Source organism: Triturus cristatus, chromosome 3_1 (genome assembly GCF_964204655.1).
Source record: "Triturus cristatus chromosome 3_1, aTriCri1.1, whole genome shotgun sequence".
NCBI classification, from domain to species: domain Eukaryota; kingdom Metazoa; phylum Chordata; class Amphibia; order Caudata; family Salamandridae; genus Triturus; species Triturus cristatus.
Window position 1 is genome coordinate 817,754,337 of NC_140583.1, and position 20,218 is coordinate 817,774,554.

The window sequence follows — 20,218 nt, forward strand, 5'->3', positions numbered from 1 at the left end:
CATGCTTCATCATCGGGTTCCCACACAGGAAGATGAGTGCCCCCTGGGTGTGCTTTGACGCCGGATTACAGCGGAGCAGTTTTTTGTTGTTGTTTCATTTTTAGTGAGTAGTGAATACCGTGTGAGTGAAAAGTGAAAACTACCTCCAGGGTACCACATTCTTTATAAATGTGGTTCCTGGGGTAGGGTTAAAAACAAGTTCTAGACGGTGAAACACATTAATGACGCACCTTACACATCGGATTTTGTAAATTCTGCAAAATAACAAACATTTGCAATGCAATAAGTCTCGCATTTGCGAGAGTATAAGATCTTGACATTATCTATTTGAAAACCAAAACCTAAATAAAAGGCATTGTCATTTACAATGCCAAAAGCTCAAACTCTTGCAAATGCGAGACCTATTGCATTGCAAATGCTACCTACTCATGCTCTGCAATGCAAGCACACCAAAAGAAATTAAATTGTGTAGCAAACAGCCAATTGCATGAGTTGAGCGATGCTAAACTACTTTGCGTTGAGCCTAACCCCCTGTTTATGTATAATATATCCAATTTGTAACCATAGGTACACAGGCAGCTGCGCTGTCAAGCCAAACCGAGAGCGACAAGAGGAACCAAATTGAGGAAGAAAGACTGAAGGGAATTAGTGGTTCAAAACATGGAATACATTTTGGAATAAAGACAAAATTAAACCGAAATATTGAATGTGTATATGGGGAAAATGGGGAGAGAAAGAATGAGAGCAAACAAAATGGAAGACAATAGGAACGAAATGTCGAAAGAAGTTAGAAACTAAGGGATGAGGAAAGAGCGTGAGAGCGAGAAACCGAAAGCCAAACCCATAATTCAGGCAGGAAAGAGAGAAACAAATTATATATCCTAGGAGAGGGTATGGAAAAGGCGAAGAGAAAAGTTAATAGGCAGAGCAGAGGATAACATGCGAAGAAAACGGAGAAAAACAGAAGGAAAGAAATGTAGAGGAAAAGTTTTTCAAAAGGCGGCCAGTAAGGGAGTGAGAGAACAAGAGGGCAGGTGAAAAATATTCACAAGGGAATGGAAAGCAGAGAGAAGACAGGAGGACGAAGGAAAGATTCAAATAATTTGGACGAAATACAGGAAAAATAAAAGATTGAGATACGGGGTTAGTGAGAAACAGAGACGGGAAAGTGACCATTTGGAATAAGAAAGAGGAGAAAAGGACAACACTGGAGATAGAGAGAAAGGGAGTGAGGAGGCAGCATAAAGGGCGGAGTACTGAAGGGGTGACGTGAAAGGTAGAGGGGTGAGAAGACCAGACAAACTGAGAACAAAGGACAAAGACGGAGGAAAGATGTGAGCAGTGTTTGGACTACGCTGAGCAGGGAGGGGCGGGGGAGTGCAGGGGGAGGCATGTACCCACCCCATCCAGCGGGCAGCTAATGGGCCATTTCCTGCCAGAGCAAGGGGGGGTTGTGTAAGAAGGCGTTCACTTTTTATGGTCAACCCTATGGGGGGAATCCCAGCAGTCGGGGGTGGAGAAGGTGGCGATAGACGGAGGGCAAAAGTAGGTAGGTGGAAGGAGGGCGGGAGGGGATCACGCATGCCTTTAAAATGCGTACACTAACATGCATGACCCACTACCACGCACCCCATTACCACGCACCCCATTACCACGCATACCATTACAACGTGCATGCATCATTTTGTTTAGAAATTGCTTGCTGTTTGAGTGCCTTACCCTTGCATATTAACGGTGCTATTTATTAATCATCTTTGCGTTGTCATTTGCTTTACTTTGCTGTCGAGAATAGTTTTGCCAATGCTTGTCTTATTGTTGTGCTACCTTCCCTTAATCTCCATTGCGGCCTCCTTGAGCAATGTGTGAACGCTGCATAAAAAGCTCATTGTGTCTAGGTGGCTTGGTTCCGGCGTCTGTTTCCAGGGTCATCTTAAGGATGTTGGGGGCCCTGGGCCAAACATATTTTGGGGGCCCCTGTTCTGAACAGATTTGAATTTCTGCTAAAGTTTCTTTTTCATGCCCTCTTTAGCCAGGTCATTGATAGTGCACAGACACACAATAGTCCAAATTCTAAATGTGTGTATCTAATATTCATGGATAGTCACCTGTGTTTTCAATATTGTAACACGGCAGCAGCTCACTAATATTACTGCAAATAATCTGTGACACCCTCCCATTTATCATATGTGAGGACCTATTTTGATCTAAAAAACTTTTTATGCATGTTCCATGAAACATAGACACATTTCTCTGCAAAATGTCTGTAATAATGGCACACCACCCACAAAATAAAATTCAAGGAAAACGTACTTAAAGCAATCTGTTTAAGAATTGTTCAAGAAAGTCGTCAGAGCCAGCTCTGTTGTGCAGACAGTCTTGAACTATCGGCCCCCCCCCTCCTGAAAGGCTGGGACCCTGGGCCAGAGCCCCCTTTGCTCATGCCTTAAAACGTCTGTCTGTTTCTCTTAACATTTTTTACTGCTGGTTGTCCCTTTTTCCTCGATTGTTCTCTTTTGGGAACTTCCCACTGAGATATTCGTTTTTCGTGGGCATTACATCTTCAGAGCCTAGATTCACAGTTCTGCTTGATTACTACTCACCTGCGGAGTAGCTGTCAGGTGAATATACCGCTTATGATACCGAACTCATGGAGGGGCCGGGGGGTGGGGAGGGAGGGAGGGGGGGGGGGGTCGTGCTACACAATTGGAGGTAACACAAGCCGTGTTGCACGTTGGTCGGTTCAGAATCAGATCTCCAAGAAGTTAAATGTAGGCTATAGGTCACCCGACCACATGCTTCGATGTGGTCCGGTGAGGATGATGAGAGGAGAGGATGTGGTCCATCTGCTAGACTGCAGACTTTGGTGCTGGAAACCAGGGTTCGAGCCTCGGGGTCGCGTCCACATCCTGTGATTCTGGGCAAATCACTTAATCTCCCCGTGCCTAAATATGTAATATAAATACGGTGCTCGTGTACAGCGCTCCAATACCTTCGGGTCGAGTTTGTGCTATATAAAAGATGCAAACAAAAAAAAAAAAATGTTAAAATGTTAAGCGTTGGTTAAGATTCTGATTTGCAATAAGTCAAATGTACGCTAGAGGGCATCCCACGACATGTTTAAGAATTTCTAGCTTTGTAGTTTGAGATGAGGGAGGACAAAGGCTCAAAGTGTTCCTGTGGATTGATGCTCGTCTGAAACAACAAATTGGAGTCTAACACCTCTCCTCACTCGAATGAAGTCCTAAATTCTACAGCCTGCTAGCCAGGACTGGCTCCAGAAATTTTTATTTGGGTCGGCCAAGGGTTCATTCGGGTGTCTAGCCAGGTCTGCTTCAGGGCCCTCCTTTATCTCTTCTTAGTCTTACAAGGCCCAGTAAAACGCACTATTTTCCAAATCTTTCTAAACGTTGTCACTCCCAAAAAGTGTTTTTTTTTCCATGTTATGTCCATTTCATGGGAAGAGGAGGTTTCTGAGGTGGGATTATCGGGCAGGTGACACTACTCTGGCGCGTCGGTGTGAGCCTTCAGGGAGAATCCCTCTTCATTACTACCTCCACCTTACCCCGTACTCTGCAGCACACTCCCTTACAGGCTTGAATGTCCACCTTTCTACTACTCCTCTCCAGTGCACCTTATCTCACAGCTGACCTTGGGCCCCAGCCCCATATCAGCCACCATAGGGCTCCACTTTCATTATTCTTGGTAAAAAAAAATTAGTAAAATCACCTTCAAACTTAAAACATTAAATATAGCAGAAAAAATATAATTAGCAAGACCTTTAAAGTATGTTCCACAGTTGGCCTAATGACCCGACTGCTAAATAAATAAACAAAACCAAAAAGGCCATGACAGGGACGGCTTTAGCGCTAGTGCGTAAGTATTTTTTGGTGCCCCACCAATGACCTCTTTCTGTATATACCTTTACTACCACCCTCCAACAGTGCCCCTCATCTCTCCATAACCTCTCCCCCATTGACCTCCTCCTCGGATTCTGTCACTGACACTTCCACCTTGCACAAGTGCCCCATATCTCTTCTTAGCCCCTCCCCATCATGACTTCCTCCTCAGACTCCCTCACTACCACCCTCCACCAGTGCCCCTCTTCTATCCGTAACTCCCCCTCCTCCACACCATGATCTCCTCTTCGGATTCCCTCACTGCCACCCTCCAACAGTGCCCCTCATTGCTCCATAGCACCTCCCCTTATTGACCGCCTCCTCGGATTCCCTCGTTGCCACCCTCCAACAGTGCCCCTCAACTCTCCATAGCCCCTCTCTCATATGCATTTAATTTATTGTATAGTGCCCAGTGTAGGGTGTCACACTACTTTACATCACACACACTTTATACAGACACAATGAATCATACAAGCATGTAAATCAGTCTACAGGGAATGTCACATAAGTCAATGAGGATTACAAGGTGTAGGAATCACATGTCATCCATACTGGTGGGAAGTATATTTTAAGAAGGTTTGGCCTGGAGAAGCACATAGAGTACTCCAGTGGTTGTCTTTACTGACAAAAATGTATATCTGCCCAAACAAACTCTTTTTAGCAACATTAGAATAATGAATGACTGGGGAAGTTCTAACTATTTCACAACATAAAAAAAGCGACGTTTTAACCATACCATTCAGGTTTGAATGCAGCCGTTTGATGATAGTTCATAGGTCAGTGTCCTGTGTTAGGATTGTAACTGCAAGTAACGCAAGGATCTCTGTGACAAAGGCAGTAACTCACTGAGCTACCCACATAAAATACAGTTTATCTGCATTTAAAAACTACCAACAGACAAATGATTGCTCTCCAGCAGGATCATAAATCACCAGAGTTATCTGGACATGTTTTATTGTTGTCTTGTGTCGGTGCCAGAGCTGGCCATGATAATGATAAAAACTGTTTAAATGAAACCTATACGAAGTATGGGTTCTGCTGGGCCTTACTGCTTCTAAAAATAAAAACAAATAGGCACACGTTCTCTTACCTGCTCGGTTCCTCTAATGCCTCACAGCCTGATCTGATGAGCAGCTGCAGGGATCGGGAAATGTTGCTCAGGATAAGCAACCTTCTTTCTCTTGCACTGAATAGAAAAGGAAATATCAATGCAGCAGAACAGTAGGCAAAGGTTACCCAGTGCCAAAGAAACACTGCTCACTCCACCATGCCCCTATTGTACCTGCACGAGTGGGCGGGGACACAGCCCACCTTTCTAAAAGGAGATGTGTGATTGGGGGGGGTGTGAGAGAGCCCAGGCCCAAATCATGCAACTCCTAGAACAGTAAGAAAAACAACATTTAGAGGAACGTTTTAAATTAAAGTGGCCATTTTCTATTGACCTTCTTGCCATCACTGCGAGGGCCAAGGCTCATGTTTGGGTGGGCCTCGCCCACCCGCTAGAACCGGGCTTGCTGCTAGCTGAGTGTTGCAGGCAATGTAGTGTATTGTAGCATGTATAAAGCACTTCGTATCCCTGACGAGGCAGCAACATCCTCTGATTCACATCAGTAGTTACAACCGCTCGAACAAGAGAGCAAGCTCGCATATTGAAATGATCTTGGCAGTACTGCAGATTTAAAGTTTCTTGTGTAGATTTGAGATTAGTGGCATGAAAAAAGTAGTGCAATCTCTTGAAGGGGCATGGCCTAAGAAGCGTACCTAGGAATCCTTTCCGAATGGCATTTCCTATATAGTTAGGGGCGTGGCTTAAAACATGAACTAAAATACAGTACCACCCGGCCAGTATTTTGGCGCGTCTCTGAGCATTCTGTATTGCACCCTCAAGACCTATGAGAGTAACGTACATGCATCTAAAACAAGCCAAACCCATTGCCTTTGCCAATGCTTGCCAGCAGTATGCACTCTATGCCACTCTACTCTCTACATCTGCACTCTACGACACTCCGAGGCAAATGTTGGCAGCCAGGGAATCTACCACTGCACCACTTCAATCACAATTTTTTGTTTGTTTTTATGACATGTTGCTACTCTGTAGCACCTTATTCTCTGCCACTGCACACTCTGCGCCACTTCACCACTATACTCTTCACCACTCTGTGCCGCTCTAGTCTACTCTATTATATCAAACAACAATGTGTCAGAGTGGATTTCATTTGGGGAACAAATGTGAAAGGCAAAATCGAGTTGCTAAAGAATCAATCAGCGTAGGGCAAAACACAGGGAGACAAGTATATGTGGGATTTCTTGTATTTTAAAACATGTTGCACATATTTAACATTATATCTACAATCAAAAAGAGAACAAGCACTGCGTTACATTACTGGAAATGTAACCGACAGGATATTGTGCACAAGTGCTCGTGAGGTTTGTGACGGCGCAAGTGACACGTGAAGTGGTATATACAGCGGTAGAGAAAGGCGCAACAAAGAATGAAGTAGTACAATCATTTTTACAGAATCAGGACAACCAACAGTCAATGGTAGGTAAATTATAATAAACAATGAGTAGGATGTCCGTAATGAGGGGGCGCCTGGATTTACGCTGTTGAAGTCGACGCCGTTTCGGCCTGTGGAAATCTAGGCCATCCTCAGGACTGGTTACATACAATTTAGGCCAGTGTGCGGTGGAAAGAGATTGAAGAATGCAGCCACGGGCCGCCCGGGGCGTTCGGCAACCTAATTGCGGGTCCCTGGGTCGGGTAGTTGGAATGGCAAGGTGGCGATCCAAAACCCACTGTATGGGTAGCAGTGTGGAAGACGGAGTGAATCACGCAAAGGAGTGCGAGCAAAGGAGCCATTAGAAAAACCCAGATGGCAGCTGTGCACGTTAGGCCAGCAAAACCCTGTGGGTAGCACTTTCAAAAGCCACTCCTAAATTTCTCTCAGCAGAAAAACCGGTGGTGGGGACGTGAGCAACCCTGGGATCTTGAAATGCGATAACAGAGTTGTAGACTGTCACATTCTCACATCTTGCTCATGATATTAATCTTTTAGCCAACTATAATCAGGTGGCAGAATAACAATTGTTACTTGCATATTGAAATATTGAGTAGGTCTTGGAAAATACTGCACCGACGTCATATGCAACTTAGGGGCAGATGTTATTGTGGTAGTTTAGCATGGATTTACTACTGGAGCACTGGTGGGTTAGCCACTGAGCTACGAGGCTATACTAATGGCAGATGGGCGCTATAGAAATACTGATAGTGTTGGCTTTGTTACAACAAAATGGCATTCTGAAGAAAAATTTGATTCTGGCCATCAATGAAACCAGGTGCTACTGTGAGATTTGTTTGGATATGTTGGCTTTTACTACCGTTCATGCCTCAGAATTTTGTTTCCTTTGCATATTTATATGAGGACTGTCAGGATCTATACATTGCAACTTACAATGCACCTGACTGACCACTGAACTACTACATTGATAATATAATAATCTGAATACTTTGTATGTTTTTATACTTACTATTGTACATCAAATAACTTTCTGTATTAAACAAATTACTTTTTAAAGGACGGGAATGCCAAGAAGCTGTTCAACTCTAATTCTCTGTCCTTTCCACAGCCTGGACGTCTGAAGAAGGTGCAGGGTATTGGCTGGTACTTGGATGAAGTCAATCTCGCTCAGATTTCCACCAATCTGCTGGACTTTGAGATCACGCCTTTGCACGCAGTCTATGAGGAGGTCTGCAAGGATGCAAAGGTAATCGCCCCACTGGGAGAGGGTCAGGAATCCGGCACTGAAGGCATAGAGCAGCTGCCCAAGCCCGATCTCTCATTCAGTCATTGAGTGAGTTGGTCACACTGCCCATGCACCTGTGGAGAGGGAGACCGCTGCTGCAGGTTGTTTGAATGTAGGTATCGTTTGTAGTATGCATTTGCTGACGGGAGAATCCAGTACAGCAGCGAGAAATCTCCTGCAGTGTGGGAGAACTTTGGGAGGAACTGATCCATACCAGTATTGATCATCTGAAGGGATCTACTACAGCATAGATGTAGAGGTGCAGGAGAGGTTCAGTAGGATTGTCATCTGCCATTGACCATTCTGCACCCATACATATGTGAACTGCTTTTATAAATGGACCTGGACAAACTCTATCTTGCAAATGCTCCGTGATGCAACATAAAATGATGGCACGTGGTCAAAGATGATTCATGTGTAGGTGGCCCCTTATGTACTAGTACTGAGGACTTAAACACCAATGATCTAGAATGCTTCCAGAGCAATTCGCCGGGTACAGCTATTGACATTCGCATGATCGTCCATGACTCTTCTGTTGCTGTGAGGATGCCAAAGCTTCCATGGTTCTGCTCATGATTGCTGGGTCCTCACTTTAGGTAGCGCGTCTGGTCTGTTCCCCGCCTTTGTCCAGTATCTATGGTAAGCAGTTCACCTTGGACATTGTTGATGAGGCCATTGTATAAAGGCAGTAAACTTAACCTGTCCCTCACTAAGTCACACAGTAGACTTAGCTATGTTAGCGCTGTGCAGAAGGTGGGATTCACTGCAGGTGTCTCAGGATATGGCTTTCCGTTTCCGCTCCGCTCCCTCGTGTGACTGTGGTGCGCTCAATCTACCAAGCATTGGTTTTCATTCTCAGGCCAGTTGTGTCCATGTACGATATAACCGTTAGTTACTGGCAAGCTGGGATTAGAAGAGATTTAGTCAACATTTTCGATATGTCTACACTAAGGAACCAAGGAGAACACATTGCCCATCACATTCAGACTCTGTCAGCAAGGGAGTCTTCTGAGCTTTATCAGAGCGGTCGGGATGACCTCTTTCAATGAGGGGCTTATGTTTCCCTATGCTTAGATCTTTAGGTAGAGCTTGGACTATCCTATGGCTTTCCATGCCACACAACTGAGGTCAGATCGCAGCGGTGTCCTGAGTATGGTAAAGCAATGGAAAATGAGCACTTTTTTTTTTTTTTTAAAGTTTTGTCTGTGCAGAGCTCGAGATGTGCTTGAGAAACTTCTTGAAGAAAGAAAACCTAAAACTGACTTGGAGCCCATCCATCACTTACCATTAAGAACCAACCTCAATCTTGTTTCCTTGCTTCTTATTGCTCAGCGCCTCCTCCTCCCTCTTGGAGCTTTGTGTTTTTCGCTGCGGTGTCCAGACAGTGTCAGCGCTTAATTTGCCTGGTGGTTCCTGGTGGGGGCCACCAGCACTCATTTGTGGGCACAGTCACTTCTTTTTCCTCTTCAGACCTCGATTCACTGCGTGTAAGAAAGGGAGAACCACACAAACTGGAAAGAAGGAGAAAGATGGAAAACTCATCACAAAGAAAGGGAGAAAGCAGGAACCTGCAAGAGAGAAAGACTGAGTGTCTGCTGAAGAACTGAAGGAGACTTAGGTGGATTTAAGATGACGGAGCCTTGTTCAGTGCACCAATTTGTAATTGCCCTGTCCCGGTCTTCTGAACAGAGCTTGGGACACCGGCACTCCTTTACAAATTAAGCACTGTCTGGACTTCTTGCCACGAGAAGATTCTTAAGTCAATATTTAACATGTACACGAAACGTACAGTTGATTTGGCCGATCTTAACTTTTCCAGAATGAAACGCGATTGAACATGGGTTGTACAATACACTATTTCAGTATTTCGAATGTTCTGATTGTACAAATTGCTTTTAGTTTATGTACGTAAGGGTCCAGCACAATTTTAGAATGAATGCGCATTCTCAATCCATAGGGATTTTTGTCCGGTGTATTATAGATTTATCCTCCGTGATTTCAGCATTGTGGAAACTTTTCATTCCATATGCTAATAAACCTTAAATACCTTTGGCCAAGGGATCAAGGAAGTTAAGAAAGCAGCAGCATTGTAAACCTCCCCACCCCCATTGAGTTCCTCAATGGAAGTGGTGCTGATAGAACATGACCATTGAATACATGTTGTTGTGCATGATCTCTAGGAGCCGCTGCAGCCGAAGGTTCATGGTCTGGTCCGCACCACCCATACCTCTCGTGTTTGAGGTCCATGAGGAAGACCTAAGACTTCTCTAGTGGGTGCTGCCCACCCACTCTCACAACATGTAGTTGAAGACTGTCACACCATCCATGCCAAACCCTGATGACTCGCATGTTTGGTATATGAAGAGCCAAGCATTGTAACCCCAGTCAAGGTTCCACATGGGCCTTCTCCGCCCCAGGGGTTTGAGTTCACACGTGCCCTATTTTTTGTATTTATAAGGCACGGTTGGAGGGTGTTGAGGATGCCCATTGCTTTTCCCACATATTTCAGGTTAATTTGTCCCTAACGTATATAGCAGGGTACTTATGCCGCACATATACGCTAAAGCTTCTAGGCACTCATGAAGCATAAGTATCGCCAAGGGTTGGCATGGGTGTTATAATTGGATAAGAACTATTCCAGTTGTTTTCGTAACTGGGGCAGTATGGTTTCAGGGCACAGAACTAGGCGATAGGGAGTTCTAGGATTTGGCAGCCACCCCTGAGAAAGCCCTGTCTGCATAGGCGACTGTAATAAACATACGTACGTTTAGAAGATATTGGTAGCCAGAGAGAAGGACATGGTGAGAAACATAGAGAATTTGTAGATTTTCGAAAGATAGCGTTGTAGAATATGAACAAGCTTCAACTTGATAGGAAGCTAGTGTCATTGTTTCAATGTTGAAGAAATGTGTGCCTGCCTAGGTAACGTGGCAATGAGTTGTGCCACCGCATTCTGCACTAATTAAGGTTGGTGCAGAAAGCAGTCTAGGATCGCCAGATAGACCTCATTGCTCTAGTCCGGTTTTGATTGTACCAGGGCAATAGTAACAGGAATGAGAAATGTTCATCCAAGATCTGAGACGTTTAAGGTACCAGAAACCGGTTTTGGCGACATTCGCTAAAGGAGCTTATAAGGAGAGAGTGAAGTCCATATGGATTCCTTCGTTATGAACAGACGCTGAAGGTGTCAGAAAGAGGTCGTTGACAAAGGGCAGTCCAAAGATGGAAGTGGAGCTTTAGAGTCTCCAAAGAGGTCATTGGGTGTTTATATTTTGATGGAATTTCATCTTGCAGTTGGCCTATCACCAACAAATGAGTGACAAACAGTCCTTCAATGAATGAGCCGGTCACCTGGAGAAAATTGCAGGACCACGACCAGGCCTGATGATCAGTAAGTGCAGGAAATGTTGGCTTATGTGGTTCCTTATTGGGTACTATTTGGTTTATAATCACTAAAATTAGAATACATGCTTACTCTCCACAATCCCACTGTTCTTACTCGCAATCTTGCCAAGCCGGTATGTCCTGGGCCCTAGTGCAAGGAAGAGAAAAGGTCTTCTGGCTGCTGTTTGAATCGTAAAATAGAGCTATAATCAGGGTTCAGTGGGCACTGGGATCTGGTGCCGCTGCACCAATAGAAGCTACTCACCTTTGTGACACCTCCCTCCCTTCTTTTCTGTGTCATTCCTAATCGCTTTGCCCATAGTTTTTTGCCGCCAGCTGTGTCCTCGGGGTAGCAGCGTCTGTATTTTCTCCAGTTGCCTATTTACTCTACTTCTGCCCTGCCTTTTCTCCACCTTCCCATTCGTCCCTTCATCCAGTCTGGACTCTGCTCTCCTCCAGTGGCAACGTTACAACACCGCTACCATGACAAATGTTGCCACGTACCCTAATGACTGTGCAGGGTGTGGTATTTACACTATTGGGTTGCTTTCTAGCTATGCTGGTTCTTTCTCTGGTATGTGCTCAGGGTGCAGTAGCCTCCAGGAGTCTCCCTTCATAACTCTCCACCTTTTAGCCAGCCTTAGTGCACCCGAATGGTGTGTAGGCCATTCTCTGCTTGCACTTGCTTACCTCTCTGCAGGCTGTGTGGTACAGTGAGGGTGGCTCCTCCTGTCTGCCACACACCTATCAAGTTATTCCGCCTCTTCTTCAGCAGGAAGCCAACTCTGAACTACTCTAAGCTGGTGAATATCGGTGAGAACAGTTTTTACAGAATCACCCATTTAGTAATCCCCTGTGGATATATTGCCTTACTGTGGGGAATGTACATCCGCAGTGCACACAACGTTATTCTGCAATGTTGTGGTTGGAGGATTACTGGGATGGTAGCTGCTGCCAGGACGGGGGGCACAGCTAGTCCTGTATGATTAAAGTTCTTAACCGCTTAGCTTCTCATTAGTGGCGATGATTGGGCACCAGTGTTCCTATCCACGTTTCTTTGTGGTGCTGTACGGCTTGTTCTAGAGATCATTTGGGAGCCATGTGTCCACACTTCAGCTGGAGCTTTGGCCCACCATTGTTTGTGGCCCTAGACTTCCGACGACATTGATCCTCTGGGGAGAAGGTACTCCTGTAGCCCTCAACTAGTCAATATTTTGGAAGTGTGTCATCCGAAGCTCCGTGCGTGTCACTGATGGACCACAACTGTAGTGACGCCATTTCAAGCCCTTATTGCCTGCAGAAACATTCCTCTGTGCAGCAACGCTCGACAGCGTCAACTTGGTCGCCACCCTGAGTGTATTAAGTTTGTTGAGACCAACAAGGCCTATCCCCTACGGAAAGATCATTAGATGGGTGCCATCTTGAGCGCACATTTGTGTTCACATACCAGTTGGACAGCGCCTGTATACCCTCATTGGTGATAAGCAGTGCTATATAAATCTATTACAGAGAGAGGGGGAGAGCGAGAGAGAGCGGGGGAGAGCGAGAAAGAGAGAGAGAGGCGTTAAATAGTTTGTTTATCCTGGCAACCAGTGACCGGCACACCTTGTGACATTTTGCGTTCTGCTCACTGTACAACCGTTGTCTACACAGGTGATGGTGAGTGTATTGGCATCTTCTTCTTTTGCCTGTCCTTTTCTGTTATTGGGCAGCAATCCCCCGTGTGCTTATCCAGAGGATTGTGGCACCTGCTCAATTTATGGCCATCCCTGATATTCCACCTTTTGAGCTGGAAGCAATGATGTGAAGATTTTGAAGCGGATTTAGAGGCCATTGATGGGGAAACTTTTATGCCTAAGAAGAAAAAAGGGTCTACTGACTTACAAATTAGGTTTAGAGGGCAGGTCTATTTTGAAAACACTTGGACAAGAGATTTAACCCTAAGAAAAATGTTTTGAAGTCAGTTTGCAGTAGTCTGTTGATAATTTTGTCGCAGCTTTGAGAACGCCAGCTATTACATGCAATTTTATACTTCAGGGTGAGATCATTAGGGATAAATTGTTAGAGAAAACGAACAATAAAAACATCACGGAAAGACACTTATCTACTGAAGAGCCTGATCTAGAAACTGCACTTACTAGAAATGTTGAACATTCAGAAATGTGTGTGTAATATAGGTCAAGCATGTGTCCAGAGTTGTGGAGAAGTGTAACACCATCATGGATGACGGCAAGGTTCCAATGCGTCCTGACGCTAGTTCGTCTGAGAGTCTTCAAGACAAAAATGTGTGTTTTAGGTGTGGTAGCAAGTTTCATATTAGCATTTTTAAAGGCGTGTCGAGCACACAATGTTTCGTGTTTCAAGGGTGTGAAGCACGGTAATTTTGTGCGCCTGTGCAGAGCTGCTGTCAAACCCAATCTTAATAGTAAAAACACTGTAAAGGGTCTGGATGATGTTGCGTGCACTGATGAGAATCTTTGCCCTGATGGTATCGAGTCTAAACTAATGTGAAGTAGAGAAAGTAACACCTGTATGTGTTAAATCCTCCTTTTTGTTCGGATAACATAATGGGTCAAAATGTTTCTAGGACACCCTTCACGTCGATCGGTGAGAAAGAGTTTGTGAGGCTGGGGAAGGTATAATTTCGAAGTACCAAACAATAAAAAATGTATGTATGAAGGCAAAAGGGTTGAAGTTGTGGGCAGGTTTGAAACAGAGCTGAAGTTTGAGGATCGTGTTGCCATGAATGCTGTGTATGTTGCCAAGAATGGTTCTAATTTGTTGGGTAGGCACCATCAAGGTAAATTGAGTACGGTTTTTGATCCCTGATCAAGTGATTTCCAGGAAATGTATGCTGGCTGGGGGAAGCGTTGTGTGCCCAAACTTTTTTTATTTATTTATTTTAAAAGTGTGAACTGAGTGAACAGAGGTGGGTGCAGGATTACCCTAAGGTTTTCACGGATAAACTTGTAAAAATTGTTGGGTTTTAATCACCACCTTGAAGGAGGGTGCTATCCCAGTCGTTCATAAGCCAAGGAGCATGCCCTTAAACTTAAGGCAAGAGTTTAAGTCAGAGTTGAAGAAACTTTGTGGTTTAGGCAAGATTGAACCTACTGAATATTCTGAGTGATGTAGCTGATCAGAACCAAAAGCTCGGTACAGTCCTGGATATAGTCCAGAACAGTGGGTTGACTCTGAGTGTACAAAAGCTAATTTATGTAGAGTAGTGTGGACTACTTGGGTCATCAGGTTTCCGGTAGCAGTCTTTAAACCAAGATTAACCTTTTGTAACCAGTGGAGAAGGCATCTGCTTCAGCAGACACAGAACAATTTGTGTCTTTTCTGAAGATTTTAGAAAATGTTGCTAAATTTGTTTAGAATGTTGCTGCCTGAACTGCTGTACTACGCATGCTTTCGAACAAAAAGCATACAATTGACTGGAATAGTGAATGTAATAGTGTGTTCACCCAAATTAAATTGAGGTGGTGTCTGATTATCCCCTCAAGCTGGTTGACACCAAAGATGTATCATTATGACTGATGCAAGAAATCTAGGTTTTTAGTGTGGTATTTTTACAGAAAAAATCAGCAGGAGATGAGGAAATCCTTGCTTTTGACTATAGATTTCTACGTGGGGCTGAGGATGCTTATTCTACCATTGAGAAGGAGATTGTTGGAACATGATGGGGTGTTCAACATGTCAAGAATTTTGCATGAGGCAGCAAATTTGTTTTGTGTACCAATCATAAACTTAGTTGGTCTGTTAATTATCCAGGTGGTGGTAGGACGACACCACGTGTTGCCAAGTGGCAGTATTGTTTACTAGAGTTTCAGTACAAACAGGAATATGTGGCTGGCTCAAAGAATGCTGCCTATTGCCGCTCAAAGTTGCCATTGAAGGTGGATGAGGTCACTGAAGAGGACGAGGACATTGAGATGGTGTGCACCTGTGGTGCTGTTGGGCAGATTAACCAGAATGTTTTGTTTGAGGATGATGGAGGAATTGTTGAAAGATCTGTTAAGAGAGGTCATGTCATTTGTGGCTGGAATTGGCGAAGGCTTGAGCAGGTACCCGACGATCTGACTCGTTTTGGGCATGTTGCTGAAGAGTTGCCAGCTACTCATGGCCTGTTAAGACATTGCAGTTTGTTGGTCATGCCACGGAATGTCTACGAAATAATTTTCTGGAGTTTCCCCACCAGCGGCATATTGCAATCGGTGCCATAAAGCATAGGGTCAAGGAGGATTTTTGGTGGCCCGGTGTTGACTGAGCCTTTGAACATTATGTAAGAGATTGCAGCTTGTGTGTTTTGAGTGACAAGATGCAGGTGACAGTACCATCGACTGTGTCCCCAGCAGTATACTCTGGCATTCCATGGAACAAGTTGACCTTGGATATTTTGGGACCTTTTGGAGTGTTTAGAGGACCTTCCAACGCTGCGCTGGCATTGTTGGATTATTTATCCAATTGTCTCAAAGTCAACTTTGTATATAATGTCAGTACATGTGTAGTTATTTCTTACTCCGTGAGGTATTCAATGGAGAGGATTTTCCAGAAGAAACTAACAGATAATGGCACCCAGTTAGTTTCCTTGGGGATGAAGGAGTTCTTAAGCAGTGTTGGTATCGGCATGCCAAGACATCTTTATACCGTCCACACAGCAATATTCCGGTTGAGAGGTTTACCCGAGTAGTTAAAGATAAATTGCAATTGGCTCTTATCAATGTGAACTGGAAGGAAGTAATTTGGGAAGTTGTGTGGGTGTACAGGATAACCTTGTATATCAGCATGGGTGGGTCTCCCTCCACTTTGCTGAGGGGATGGGTCAGAAGCAGGTAGATGTGTACAAGTTGGGCAAGGGGGTGGATGTGCGTAACTTTCTGCAGAGTAAATATGTGGATGAAGGGTCTGGAAGGGAGTTGATTGAAGGTTGGTGATTTTGTTTAAGTCAAGAAACCGGTTTCCACTCTGAAAGGGCTGAGACACTTAAATGTGTCAAGGAGGAGAGCGGACACAGAGGGGTGTTGGATGGTGGTAAAATGTGGAAGAAGGTTGTGGTGTCTGGGGTCCCGGAGTCCAAATCTTCTTTCGTGTGCAGTACATTGTGTTGATGGGCTGACTCTTCCACAGTTCGCTCTAAAAAAGGAGGTTCCCAGGCGAAATCCTGTATGTGATAGTAATCTCTGCACGTTTTAAGCAATGCATCATATGAAGTGGAAAGTGTTTGCATTGCTTTGGTTTTCTCTACTGGTGTAGGTTTGGTTTGTCGTGTTTTATTTTGTCTGTTTACATGTTGTATGCCAACATAGCATACATAGTCTGTATTTAGTTTTGTTTTGTTTAGGAAAGGAGATATGTGGGAATGTTTATCTGCAATGCACGGAACGTCATTCTGGAATGTTGTGGTTGGGGATTCCTGCGTTGGCAGTGGCTACTAGGACAGGGTCGTTTTTAATTAAAACCACCAACCTGGTTTATTTTCTCATTACTTACATTAGCCTCCTTGAGAGAGAGCGGACAATGGATTATATTATGGATGCCGTCTCTTGCTGGAGATCTGGAGACATGATTGAAAGGAACGTAAGCTGCACAGTTCTACCAGCAGACCTTGCTCGGTGCTTTGTTGCTGGTGGCGGCGTGGGTTCATATGTATCCAAATCCACCTATGTTTTGTACCAAGTACCTTCTTGACCATCCAAAATTGCCCTTTCATAGGTGTGCAGAGTTCCCAACATGGATCTTTTTATTGTCCTCTGGACAGGTCTCCCTTTACAGAGCACTATTTCCACCCAGATCACAAGTGTGTCCTGTGAAACCCTTCAGCATGCTTCCTGCCTTCTTAATGGGTACACAGTTGGGAGACCGCTTCACACCAGGTCATTAAGAATTGATCTCTAGTTCTTAGTTTTTCACAGATGATTGATCTTAGTCAAATTAGTTCAATGGAAGCAAAAACAAGACTACAAAATCCAGAATCTACCAGGCTGTCCCATAAGTCTGCTATTGGGAACAGCATCTGTAATGACAAGGAGGAAGGTGATCACCCGGGTAGCACTAGCATTTTAATGAACTGCAATTCCACCACTAGAGTTGATCTATTCCAGACTTTATGGTCTTTTGTCCGATGGCCTTGGCAAATGTTGCTATCCGACAATACTCCTCATTACACATTTTATTTCGCCACAACTTTCTATCCTAGCGTGGCTTGAATACAGAGCCTGGTGTACTGTGTAGTCCTCTGAAGCTAATTATTTGCCTTCACAGTGAAGGCCTCTCTGAAACATTCCCTCCCTAAACCCAAAGCCTCATCTATGGAGATACATGCTCTTAATATGGGACACCTTCTCGCTGTCTGTTGGAGTAAGATTTTTTTTATTTGTCTTTGTGTTCCTCGAAGACAAGAAGGGACATAATTCCTCAGCCTGGCATCCTTGTAGCGATATCTTGTTACATTATGCATATATGCATTACACATATATAAAAGTATCACCCTGAGTAAAAGCAACCTAGTCAACGGCACTCCTACTTAATCCAGTCTCTGCATAATACACCCTTATTTAATATTCAGCTAACTTCCTCCACCTATTGTTAGTAATAGAAAGTGTGTTGGAAAGCCAGTGTTTCGTAATTGCGCGACCAACCACCGCTCTTGAATAAAATACACTGGTTTCTGACCTATCTGGTGATAGTAAGTGTATGTAGCCTCACAATAACCAAAACGTATTGACAACACCAATGGGTCTGACTTTTTGTTGGAGAAAGTCTTTAGCAATAAGGGCGGCTGTGTGTAACTTATGTGGTCCTAAAATAGTCTCACCATCAAGCAACATCTTGGGTCACACCGCTACGAGGAGTGCCCCTGTGCATGAAACTGTCCCCTCGAAGAGTGTCATGAAAAGAAGTCAAAAGGTGAAGTTTGCATTATAAATGGTGAATTTAGAAAGCACGCCCAGTAAGATATTGCATAGTAGACACACTTGACAAGGGACCGTATTTTCGTTGTGTTTTTAGGAAAGACTGTGTACGTGTTTTTATTTTGTCAGCAAAAATCTCATAAATGGACCATACTATCGTGACAGCAAAGTCAAACCTATGAATGTGTGAGGGGGATTAGTTAAAGGTGTCAGCGGAGAGTGGACACTACGTAAACCAGTCCTAAATCTGCAATTAAAATGTCTCAGTAAAGTAAAAATATCAAAGACCAGTATTGGCAAAGTCAGTAGGTCTGGTGTAACGTGCTAATGCATGCAGTACAAGATCATTAAAGTCAGAAAGGGACATGAAAAGTGAAATGCATTGAAGGTACTTGGTCCTGTTGGTTCAGTCTCCCAGGATGTGTTCACACTGTATAGAGGGAGGTTGCAGATGAGGGCAGGGGAGGAAAGAAAACGAGAGGGTGACTGAACGATGGGCTAGTGGATGTTGACAAGGGGAAGTAGGAGCCCAAGAGGGTGGCCAAGGGGATGAGGAACACGAAAGAGGGGTGATGAGTAGCTATGAAGTTGGGGGAAGCTGGAAGGTTATGAAGTTGGGGTGGTGACAAGGAGCACATGGACAAAGATTGAGATGAGGGGGGAATGCGAGAGGGTGGCGGGCAGGAGGGGGTGATGAGTGCACCGGGGAAGAATTGAACGGTGGGTGGAAACAAAGCGAGATGCATGTGAGCGCACCTGCAGGAGCAGCTTGTACAGGGCTATAGTTATAAAGTAGTATCTCATGCAGTTCACTGCACATACTGGAGTGGGGGCCAATGTATATAGCAGTAGGTAAATGATGAATGCTCCACTGGTCTGAGTCAATTTGTGATTGACAAAAGTTCAAGCCAATATCTGAAAGGGGCTAGTCCAAGTAAGCCAGAGGATGAAACCAGTGGACCAAAGCCCACTAAAATTGTATTGTTAGCAATAGGTCTTTTTGACAGCAGCACTGTCAAAAGCCAGTCCTAAACACACTGTCTCAGTTGTAACCTACATGCCATTAGGCTTCTGCAGTTTAACAAAATAACTCCTTTCTGCCCCATCACCAAAAACTAATGTGAATGCAAATAGAAGAATGTAATCATCCACAAATTGCGTTCAGCATTATGCGCATACTGTCCAAGCCATGGGTGAACCATGACCACGCATTAAAAAAACCCATTGTCAGAACGAGTCTAACTCAAAGCTGTCTTTCATCTACTTCTTTTTTGAAGAATGAATGAATTGACTGAAGATAATTGACATGAGGCCTTCAAGGGAGGTAAAGTTGACTGTAGCGACACCTGAAAGGCTTGTATAATGTTCCTGTGAAGCACAGACGGGAATTCATCATATTTTAGGAATAATGTAGGAGACCAGGGCAGGATTAGGACATATGAAGATACTGTGCTTAAGATGATCCAATTTTATTGCCAAATTTGTTATAATGCTTGGGAGGATAATATAGACTGCATAAAAACAAACTTTTTTTTTTTATTCTATCTTTTTATTGAACTTTTTGCCGGGGGTCGTCGTCCTTCAGAAAACAGGAATAAACACACAATGTGGGAGGGTGCAGCTACACAGTTTCATAATAGTGTTATGTCTGCTTGGTGTGCACCTTGGCCTGCCCTTTCTCTGACCTCTGAAATACTTGTTGGTTGGATATCTGTCCCCGCAGTCGGAGCAGACATGACAAAATGCGATTCCTTTGCTCCAACCACTTTTTCCTCGGTGCGCAGGTCATGTTTTATTCTAGGTGTATCGAAAAATCCTCTTAACTGCTCCTCAACCGAACTGTATGTATGTTGGTCACCTAAAATGTCTGCCTTCTGTCTGGCCATTGCTTCTAAGTCTCTGGCTTTGAAATGGAGATTCTGCAGAGATCTCTGTACAATCTTCAGATTCAGAATCTTTCTACCTGTATTCACGGTGGCAGCGAACTAAACTCATGCCTTCCTTTCTTTTTAAACCTGTGTTGTCTATTTTTTAGTGTTTATTGCATTACATTCTATTTTATTGGAGCTTTTATATAGTGCTTCACACCCACAACAAGGGCCCCCTTTTAGAAGTGTTGGATGGGTACTGGGTGTGGTGAGCCTACGTGAGTTGTTGGTTGAGTGCTGCGTGAAATCCATGCACAGGGTGTGGTTAGCTTCACAGCGCTCATGTAACAGT

The 20,218-nt window shown here is 44.2% G+C and overlaps 1 protein-coding gene across 5 annotated transcripts in view; it reads left to right on the top strand.

The window, feature by feature from the left end:
• FTCD (formimidoyltransferase cyclodeaminase) overlaps positions 1 to 20,218 on the top strand; it is a 151,362-nt gene that overhangs the window by 86,939 nt on the left and 44,205 nt on the right. For 3 of the 5 annotated variants that reach the window (XM_085645163.1, XM_085645162.1, XM_085645166.1), the window contains exon 6: positions 7,524 to 7,661. The exons of the other annotated variants lie outside the window; for them this stretch is intronic. In XM_085645163.1, the coding sequence (XP_085501289.1) occupies positions 7,524 to 7,661 (138 nt within the window). The remainder of the gene's footprint in view (positions 1 to 7,523; positions 7,662 to 20,218) is intronic. 5 annotated transcript variants of the gene reach the window in all.